General features: G+C 40.2%; 1 protein-coding gene across 1 annotated transcript; it reads right to left on the bottom strand.

Annotated features, from left to right (window-relative positions):
- Positions 1 to 174: 174 nt before the first annotated feature.
- LOC134470245 (procathepsin L-like) lies at positions 175 to 5,624 on the bottom strand. Its single transcript, XM_063224271.1, has 8 exons — positions 5,525 to 5,624; positions 4,678 to 4,820; positions 3,949 to 4,155; positions 3,265 to 3,456; positions 2,682 to 2,844; positions 2,349 to 2,454; positions 767 to 868; positions 175 to 385 (listed from the first exon to the last, which is right to left on the bottom strand). Exons 1-7 carry the CDS (start codon positions 5,622 to 5,624, stop codon positions 769 to 771), a joined length of 1,011 nt encoding a protein of 336 aa, XP_063080341.1. The 3' UTR covers positions 175 to 385; positions 767 to 768.
- Between the last annotated feature and the right edge of the window lie 5,927 nt (positions 5,625 to 11,551).

The raw sequence follows: 11,551 nt of genomic DNA, 5'->3' as shown, positions 1-11,551 counted from the left end.
TTTAATTGAAAGAAATGTCAAACATCATAACATATTTATGTCATTTCATTGTCAAGGAAATGTTTGAAAAGCTCTTTTCCAAACACTACTAATGCTGTTGATGCCGTTAATACTAAACGCTTTTAATATTATTTCCAAAAATATTAAAAAATGTAAATATAAATAAATATAATAATTTACTTTTGGAAAATTTACTTTCGGAGCATTTTGGAAAAGATCTCTTCACTTTAACAATTAAAAAATATACAATTCAATTAAGTACTATGATGGGTTGGCTTGGTTTCTTTTGAGATGTACAGTGTACAGTTGAGGCAAAATGCAACTTGCAGTTAAATCCATACATGTGCAGGGAAATGTGGCAGGCATAGTTGTTTGGTTGTCATTTCTGTTGGGGAAGAAAAGACAAAGATTACAATCACAATATTACAACCATTATGTCTAATTGTTAAATCAGGTAATTAGTGTTCTGGTGTTTCAGATCTGTAAAAGGGTTAAAGATGGGGGTTTTGGGCTCAGACGTCAGATGGTTTAACAGTATTTACTGTACATAATGCCCATACATTGATTAGTAATTGGTGGTTGATATGCTGCAATGAATATGCTGAATGAAACAGTCCACTTAAAACAAACAAACAAAAAAATCCATAGAGTAGTGGCACTGGGATGAGGAATACGAAGTATACTGTACATTTGATTTGAACAGTGTGCATAATCCTCTAACTGCACAAGTGACGTAATAAAACCTTCAACAACTGCAACAACTCACCATCAGACTGCTGGATAGGAGGCATAAGATGCAATGCCACACTGGTTGTACTGGTTCCTGGCCATCTTGATGTAGCCTTGCTCTCCCCAGCTAACACCCCAGCTACACAAATACATAAACCATGGTCACAAAAACTCAAATCACACATTTTATAACCACTGAGAATGCTCAGAAGGTTAATACATTAGACCAGGGGTGTCAAACATACGGCCCGCGGGCCGCATCCGGCCCGCCAGAGGGTTCCATCCGGCCCGGATGTTAAAAAAAAAAAAAATTTTTTTTTTTTTTTTTTAAATGAAATAACCGAAATGCGCAATTACGGCCCTCGGGACAAAATCGAGACCTGCATGACATTAACCCAATGGTCCCTCTGTTACACTGTATATATGTAGTAAAGTGCACATCACACTTCTATTATAAATAGTGAATTTGTACTGTAACAGGCATTTGATAAAGCTCATATATTATAGACCTCATATATAGAGATAAAATGTTAATACTTCTTATTCGTATTGTATTGGTATTGGTTGTAATTAAATAATGATTATAATTGTATTTGTATTGGTTCCTATTAAGCTCAAACTGGAAACGGGATGTTAGAATGCGTGAAAATGCAGGAAATTACATATAAGAAATACACAATTTTGTGGGGGAACACCCCCAGACCTCCTGCCGAAATGAACTGTCCCATATTTAATTAATTGACGGTTGGCAATGAATGAATGAAGTAAAGGAAATTTTGCATAGGATTATCAGTATTGCATTGCTTTCTACATATTCAACACACTTAAAAAGTGATAGTACTGAAAACTAATCCTCTGCTTTACGTTTTTTTTTTTTGCGATGCTGTACGATACGTTTTTTTTTTTTTTTTTTTACCAATGCGGCCCGCTTGAGGTCCACATGGGTTGTATGCGGCCCCCGGACCAAAATTAGTTTGACACCCATGCATTAGACAGACAAGCAGGCATTTACAGTATGTAGACACGTAGACACACAGAGGCAGACAGACAGACATGGGCATATGAGACATTTGCTGATATCGAAGCCCCTTAATGCAGGCCGTACCTCCTGAGGCACTCTGTAACAGACATTGAAAGTTAACTACTATAGTACTACACTACTATGACAGTGCACGGGGCCTTTAGTAATACATTACGACTTGGTCATTGCCATTCTGGTAACAGCCAATTTATAATGCCGTGTCTTAAGGGGTTAAATCTAATACTGTTTTCAGGCCAACCAGAACAGTGCTCATGCCCGCACCAGTTCTTACTTAACTTAAGTGCTCACCTGGGAACCACCAGCATTCATACCGGGCTCTGAACCTTTCCTTATGTCACCATTTGTTACCAGGTGGAACCTGCTGTCGTGCATGTTGTCGTCACGGTTCGCCACAACAAAGTATTTTTCGGTTTGCATTGCCAACCAACTTAACGTTACCTGAACACTCAGAATTGCAGTGTGAACACTGTTTGAATCTATTCGAGATTAGGTGCACTGGCACGGTTTTCAGACGGCCTCAACACACCTTAAGTAGGCCGTTGGATGTTGTTGGAAGTCCATGGTGACATCTGCTTACCTGTTCTTCACGAGCCAGTAGTCCTGACCACCCTCAGAGCCGTATCCCACCACTAACACGGCATGGTTTGGAGCCGCAGCATTGCAGTAAGGATCATTGAAGACACCTTTTCAATAAATGAATGAATGAATGATCAAATAAATAAATAAATAAGTCAGTCAATCAACCAATCAATCAAACTATTGGACACTTTTGACCATTTAGCAGTAAGTCAATGCAAGTAATCAACAGACCAACCAAACCAGTGGATGCCTGTGAAACATACAAACAACAGCAAAAACAGACAAACAAACAAAAAATAACAAAAAGGTTTTTTTTTTCAAGACAACTCACCTGATTGATAGTCGGCGAATCGGCTGGCATCCACGGCCACAGACACGGGTCCCTGTCTGGCCACACTGTTCTGCAGAGCAGACTCGTCACCCTTGGGCGTCACGTCATGGAACCCCTTGCAGGTGGCGCCAACACCAGCCGGATTGAAGCGACAGTAGTCCTCCTAATGGCAAGTGAAGGTTGAGTTAAACGAGGACATTAAAGGAGCACTGTGTCGTATGGTGGCCAGAATTCTTGATTAATCCTGTGGAGGCGTGATAAGAATGTGACCATACAAACTAGTTCTGACCACACAAGATGGGCTACATCCAAAGAAGGTAAAGATTTTTGTGCTTGTGCTACAGTAGTCGCAACCTGCACACTGTCACCATACCCAGAGTTGCCAAATGTACAGTACTATAATTGTTGTACCATAATTTTGTCCTCTGTACGATCAACAGCACATGATGTACTATCATTTCAGAGTTTTCATTCAGTTGCCTTAAACAACCATTTGGTATACAATTATTTAAAAAAAAAACACACAATTTTGAGGTTTTAGTACGATAGTTCAGCATTTTCTATCTGGCAATAGTGCACGTACCTGTCCAATGTAGGGGTAGTATTCCTCTGTGTCTATCCCTCCGTTGTCCCTGATGTACTGGAAGGCTGGGTCCATCCACCCTCCACCGCAGCCGGACTCCCCGTAGGGCCGCGTGCAGTCCACCAGCTGCTGCTCGCTCAGGGAGGCCAGGTAGCCGTGCTTGATACAGGTGTGGGCCTCCAGCGCACCAGTCTGGAATTCATGACATGACATGTTCACAATATACACACATCCACATGCACGCACAAACACACACACAAACACACATACACACACACACGCACGCACGCACGCATGCACGCACGCACACACACACACACACACCTCAGCCTCCATTGATATCACAAATATTACTTGAACTATTAAATAAAGGCCCAAAATTGTCATACAATAATGTTTAAGTAAAGGCACCCCGTGGGCATGTCATGAGAAATGATGATGTCATGATCTTTGCATGAGTGCAGGTGGTGGGCGACCACAAATGGTCACATTATTTACTTGTCAGCAGTGACTACTACGGAAAGAAGAGGAAATTAGATTTAGACCACACACACACACACACACACACACACACACACACACACACACACACACACACACACACACACACACACACACACACACACACACACACACACACACACACAGCAGCTCTTCTTTTGCTCTGATGACTAAGAGACTTACCACACTGAAGGTCCAACATGATCCACACTGGCCCTGGCTTTTCACTTCAGTAACACAGCCCTTATCTCTCCAGTCCACAGTGTCAGCCAGCTCAGCAGCGCCACCTTCAGCTATGGAGTCCATGCTGGCCAGATGGGGCATTGCTTTGGTCTCATTGGAGGGTTTCATGTCTTTGAGGAGCACCTTCTCACGGAACTCCTCGGGGTCCTGGAAATGGGAAGAATTTGCTCTTGCTATGAGATGTCTGACGTTCATTCTGTCTTAGAGCTATATCAAATCTTCAAGTTTCCTTTGTTTCAGACATGTAAAAGATTTTAGCTTGTTTCAGCGGTGTTAGCATGTTTCAGCGGTGGGTCAGTGGGTAACATGGACGTTTCACCGTCAAAACATGTCAGGTAAAAGATTTTCATGTCTGAAATAAAGGAAACTTGAAAATGTGCTCTTGTGATTGACATCTGGGTCAATTGCGTCTTCTTGGGCTCAGACGTCAGGAGTTACAGCCACAGCTGATGCTTCACCAAAAGTTTGAGTACTGCAATAAAATGGTGCGCATACTTATGCAACCATGTTCATTCAAGTTTTTTATTTTCTATTTTCCCCCTATTGCTTTTGGAACGGCTCTTTGAAAGGAACAAGCTACGATGACCTGGATCCCGTCAAAGAGCCAAAAATCCCATCTCTACAGCAAACACTGAGTTGCTACTATATCATAATGATTTGCCGTCCTACCATGTCTGAGAACTGGTTCATGCCCATGCGGTAGGAATGAATGCCCTGGGTAGCCAGGAGGTTGTGGGCCAGAACCCTTCGACGAGAGGACAGCCAGATGTCTTTTCGGTAGGCCTCCTCCTGATGCAAGCTATACGACTTCCCTGTGCGACATAAAAGAGGAAGAAAAGGTTAGGGCTAAGTAGTTGCTAATGTTACGTAATACACGTTGACTGGATTGTCAAAAATAGTCAAACAGTTCCTGATGTAGTAATTTTTTTGTCGTTTGACCTGGTAATTTGATGTAGTAAATTTGAATCAAAATGAAAGGACATCTACTTGAAATCTACAACATCATTATAAAATACACAAAAATAATCGGCAACTATATATCTGATGTGCGATATAGATCCACCTTAAAAAGACTGTGAGAATTACAGTATATGCCAACAAACTACTATTGCACAGCTGGTTACTGTGAAAAATACTAAAGGGAAGCGTAAATACACAACAATACAATTTTAGGGAATGTTTTAGTAATCATGGTGATTTTGGGAAGACTGCAGTAAAAACAGATTTGAAAAATAAAATGCAGCAAAATTGTCATGGAACTTGAATATAGTGTACATTCAAGTTAGGTGAGCACACTCACGACAATATTACTGTATTTTATTTTGAATTTTATTTTCTCAAATAAAATATAATATCTAGGCCTAGAGTACATGTGCGTATAATGTGTCATATTATCATATATGATGAGGATAATGATTATTTTACCCTTACCATACTTGAATTTATATAATGAGGAAGCATAATGATTGTATTCCTTACCAAACTTGAATTCATACAATGATGATAGTGTCCTTACCAAACTTGAGTTTCCAAGCGTGGAACTCCAGGTCTTCCAGAGAGAGGCTGGCACAGCTCACCACTGCCAGACAGGCAGCTGCTACAATTAACCACTTCATGCTGTTGGACAAACACAAGGAAATCAGGTGTGACGATCACTGTCTCTTGCAATATTAAATGGAGCAGAGAGAGAGAGAGAGAGAGAGAGAGAGAGAGAGAGAGAGAGAGAGAGAGAGAGAGAGAGAGAGAGAGAGAGAGAGATCTGAAATTCTAGCTGTTGTGTTACCTGTTGTCTTCTAAAGCTCCAGTGGATGGCTATCAGACGAACTGTGACAGACCTGAGACTTGAGTGTAAAGTCTGTTGTCTGTATGTTGAGTGAAGGATGCACAGCCTCTTTTATCCTCTCATCTCTTGTGAATCACCGTTGTTCACGAGACCCATGTTCCCATTCTGGTGCTTCATTAGTTCCTTATTACTACCCACACCTCAGTCCATGGTGATGAATACATATAAATATAAATCTCACATCACTAACTTGCTTGATTAAATTAAACATGGGTAAACATGGCATATTTGCAAATTTATAATTGATAATGAATAGTTATGCCTTTTTCAGAGCTAATACCTGTCATGTCATTATCAATCATAAGATTACCTGACAACTTTAGAACTTTGGGGGATTAATGTATTTTAGAAGGCAATAAAACTCTGTAGGCCTATACCATAATTACCTGGCCCCTATTATTTAAGGAAATACAGTATGGTTAAATTCAGGTAAATTGGGCCACTTTGGGCCATTCACTTATATGCGAAAAAAGTGCCCCAATTTACCTGAATTCACCATATAGACCAGTGATTCTCAAAGTGTGGTCCGGGGACCACTGGTGGTCCGCGACAGAGCTCAGGTGGTCCGCAGGGGGATTTCTACTTTTCCAAGACAAGCTAGTAGAAGGCTATATTTGCCAAACATGTCTGAAGTCATATTTTCACCACAATGAGCACCTGCCAACTGTCAATTCAGTTGACAGGTGGTCCCTGAACATTTTTGGGGGGGGGAAAGTGGTCCTCGGCCTGAAAAAGTTTGAGAATCACTGATATAGACAATGTATTGGAGAATAAGTCGGGTGATATTTGGCACATTTTACCCTATCAGTATTGGCTGATATAGCCACATTTCCACCATAAACTGCAAGGCTGATTTATGAACACAAGCATGGAGTAATGCACAAGTGTTTTCTGAGGCCAGCAAGAGCAAAGGTTACGTAAAATCTCTGGTCAATAATATTTTATGTTATTGTGTTAATGTTTGGGTTTGTTTGTTTGTTTTTTGGTCATTTTTAAAAATGTTGAAATGCTTTATAGCACTGTTGTTGTTGTTGTCTCAATATTACTGTAGAGCACAGCTTGGTACACTTGGCAGCTCTTTGGAACATGGTGACTGTATTCTAGTCATGTGAGCTAAACCTCAAATCAGATGCCAATGATTACGCAAATGCCCACACAACTCAAGTACATAAGTGTCAGTGTGTGTGTGTGTGTGTGTGTGTGTGTGTGTGTGTGTGTGTGTGTGTGTGTGTGTGTGTGTGTGTGTGTTTGTGCGTGCGTGCGTGCTTGCGTGTGTGCGTGCGTGCTTGCGTGTGTGCGTGCGCCGTGCGTGCGTGTGTGCGTGCGTGTGTGTGTGTGTGTGTGTGCAAGCGCACATGTGCATGAGTTGTAAACATTTCCTCTTCCTTCAATACCAGTCACTGCTGACAAATCAATAATGTGATCTGTGGTCACCCAACACTCTCAAGCAAAGACCGTGACATCATCATTTCTCATGACATGCACACCAGGTGTCTACACACACACACACACACACACACACACACACACACACACACACACACACACACACACACACACACACACACACACACACACACACACACACACACACACACACACACACACACACACACACACACACATATGCCATAGAGTCTAGCCCAGGACTGGAACATTTTTAATTCCATCCAAAAAGATAAACTTTAATAGCTTATACGTAGATTCATGATCCACATTTTAAACTATTCCAATAATTTATTTGCTTATTCTTACATATGTTGGTCTTCCAGGTCAAAATAACTGATGCAGGATTTCAAAATATCTGATTATTGTGATGAAATCACAATTTTCTTCAGAAAAAAGACATTTGGATCACATCAAATCAGTCGAAATATGGCGCATTCTAAACTACATGTCAATCCTCACACAAATGAACAAACCTATAACCAAATTAGCCAAACTTATAGCACAAAACTGCTTTGCACTCAGTTTGCAATTGATAACACACTTTGCAAAATGTAACAAAAAAATACAGTACACAGCACTCATTTCCATTGCTTTATACACAATATCCAAATAGTGAGCACACACAAGACTTCTATAACCACTTCAAAATGACATATTTTTGAATAAAATCCAAGTGTGTTACTGGCTGTGTCTAGTTGCTGCAATAGGCAGTAATGTGATAAGTGTGTTGAATATTTGGTACAAAAGCAGCTCATTTTACAAAACACTGATATCACTGCCATGATAACGCTTAGCATTGAAGTCAATGTCAGTGGCATCGCATGGGCATTATGGAAGCATTGATGTTAATGCTGTCAGCTGTTCTTTCGATCTGGTGACCCTCATCTCCCTCTTGATTATGCCCTATACCATGTGCTTTGGTGGCATTGCAGTTCTAACTCACCAGACCTCAAATCTGGTGTCACACATTAATCATTTTTGTGTGCTATTGCGCCCTCTTGTGTTGATAAAGGTATACAAAATATAGCTTAAAAAAATACATTTTAAATATCATCCATAACTGAGGACAGACATTTTTCAAAACATTTTAATACAAGATTGTAATAATTTTCAGTTTGCCCTGCTAAATTATTTACTCTTTCTCTATCAGTGGGGTAGGCTAGTAACAGTCTTTTGGAAACAAGATGAAAACAGATGAGCAGATATTAACACATTTGTTTGAGATTTAGAATTGAGATTAAAACTCTGCTGATAGTTTGTAAGTCACTAAATGGCGTAGGCCCTACATATGTTGTAGATATGTTTGAGCAGTAGCATCCTAATAGATGTCTTAGATCTTCAGAGTCTCCTCTACTGGCTGTGCCTAGAGTCAAATCCAGACAGGGATAGAACTGCCATAACAGCATCTTGTTTTAAAAAGAAATGTAAAACAGCCTTATTTTCATCTGCTTTTGGTGACAGTTCTCTTTTCTCTTTCTCTACTCTTTAGCACATTGTATGACAGTTTTGTTTGATAATGTGCTCTATAATTGAGATTGATTGATTCATTGATTGATTGATTGATTGATTGATTGAAGAACGTGTAAATAACTCAGGACATGTGATAATAATTTTGAATTTCTTGGTTTCTTAGTCGTAGTCGTGATACTGACTGCCAGCTTTCGGCAGCTTCAAAGCACAGTGACCAGATCATGTATCAGGTGAAGACTATTTCTGTTAATGGAAAGGATGTATGAGTTGAGCAGCTGAAATCATGTCTCACTCAGAAAAATATCTATTTTGAAAAAAATCATAGCATCAGTCAAAGTATTTAACTTCCAAGTCTTCCTTTGTCTTTTCTTTTGTCCTATCCAACTTTAAAAGCATTTTATTGGCCTCGTCCCAACTTTTTTGGGATTTGTTGCAAGGGTGACATTTTAAATGAGCACATATTTTCCTCAAAACAATAATTTTGCTTGGATTTATCGACTGATATGTTGTCTTGGTCTATCTTATCTATCTATCTATCTATCTATCTATCTATCTATCTATCTATCTATCTATCTATCTATCTATCTATCTATCTATCTATCTATCTATCTATCTATCTATCTATCTATCTATCTATCTATCTATCGAATGGTCTATCTTATCAGATTGAATGTTTTGAAAATGAGATTATTTTGATTTTATTCACAAAACACCAAATGTCCCAACTTTTTAGGGATCCGCTTTGTATGCACAGGAAATCCTGAATCACAGGTCTGAGTTGGCTTATATGGCTTAAAGAGACCAAGTGTGAAAATGCCCTTAGCCTACTCGGCTATCTTTGACGCAACCACTGATATGGGCCAAGCCCCTACTGCCATGTGCTGACAATTCAGTTGCCTTGTCTTATAAGACACTTATCATTTCATTGTACATTGCAAAACAACACATGCCATTACATTGAGTCACTAAGGAGACACATGTCAGATATGTGTAAGACACAGCAAGGATATGAAGGACTGTCAAATTCTAAAAACTCAAATTACTCATCAAAGCATGTTTCCATCACACTGAAGGAACACTAACAAAAAAAGTGTGTTAATTTAACTGAAAGCATTTATGCGCAACCAATGTCTACTATTGAATTGTGTAAAAAATAATAATTTCAGAATAATGTCATTTTCAACACAACGTATTCAAGTTGAAATCCTGCTTGAGAAAGTCCATAGCTGCTTTCAAATCTGCATATTATTTGAAGAGCACTGACGTGGTTGTAACAGTGTTATATGTTAATCGGTCTGTGAGAAATTAGTTTGCCTAATGGATGGTTTGCGCTCAAGGTAGGTAGACAAACACATTTCCAGTCAAAACTGAATATTTTCCCCCACCACATATCCATCACTGCATAAAATAAATATAGCTGTGCACTTTTATTTCTGTTTTCAAATGTTTTTTTTACTAACAGTCTTTACCTCTAACATGTTTAAAACTGCTTCAAACAAACAGCCTCTACATCAAGACAACATGCTTGTTGAGAAAACAGGTTTTACATTTTTGAGAGCATTGTGAAGTCCATGCAATGCAGAAACACACACACACACACACACACACACCACGGGCCTGCACACGGACACACACACGCACGCACGCACACACACACACACACACACCTCGGGCCTGCACACGGACGCACACACGCACATACCCATACACACACACACACACACACACACACACACACACACACACACACACACACACACACACACACACCACGGACCTGCACACGCACGCACACACACAAACAGACAAACACACAAACATCTACCCCCCCCCTCTCTCTCTCACACACACACACACACACACACACACACACACACACACACACACACACACACACACACACACGCACGCACACACACACACACACACACACACACACCTCGGGCCTGCACACGGACGCACACACGCACATACCCACACACACACACACACACACACACACACACACACGCACACACACACACACACACACACACACACACACACACACACACCACGGACCTGCACACGCACGCACACACACACACAGACAAACAGACAAACATCTACCCCCCCCCCCCCCCTCTCTCTCACACACACACACACACACACACACACACACACACACACACACACACACACACACACACACACACACACACACACACACCCTTTGGTTTAAATGATGTCTTTGGGGACAGCTACTGTCATGAGAGCTTAACATATTACATTAGATTTATATTTCTTGGCAATGCCCAGCAAATGCACGTTAGACATGTCCCTTAGTCATGTCCCTAAGTGCATCACACACCTTTTCCATCCAAATACGTAAAAGTTCTGTTCTCCACAATGTTCATTTTGACTGAGTGTTGACTGTTGCAAGAACATGTGCTGAACTGAACTGAGTGATTGTTGTGTTTCAGACCTGACATGTGAGATTAGATAAAGTACACTCATTACGTATATACTACACTCACTCCAAATAAAACTGTGCTTCTTTGCTACCAGTGTTAAGAGAACAACAAGGAACCAGGAAAGCTATGCTGGAGAGGACAGTGAGCATTTAAAAGGTATTATACTCTTATTTATTTGTTATGGGTTTATAAGTGTATTTATTTATTTATTTATTATGTGTTTGTCTTGCCTTGCTGCTATTATGTGTTGTGTGAATGCCCAGGTGGCATTCAATTTCTACATTGGGAATAAATAATCTCTTTCTCTCTACGTCTCTCTCTCTCTTTC

The sequence above is a fragment of the Engraulis encrasicolus genome, chromosome 19, assembly GCF_034702125.1.
Source record: "Engraulis encrasicolus isolate BLACKSEA-1 chromosome 19, IST_EnEncr_1.0, whole genome shotgun sequence".
NCBI lineage: Eukaryota > Metazoa > Chordata > Actinopteri > Clupeiformes > Engraulidae > Engraulis > Engraulis encrasicolus.
This window is presented reverse-complemented; position numbering and strand designations above follow the sequence as displayed.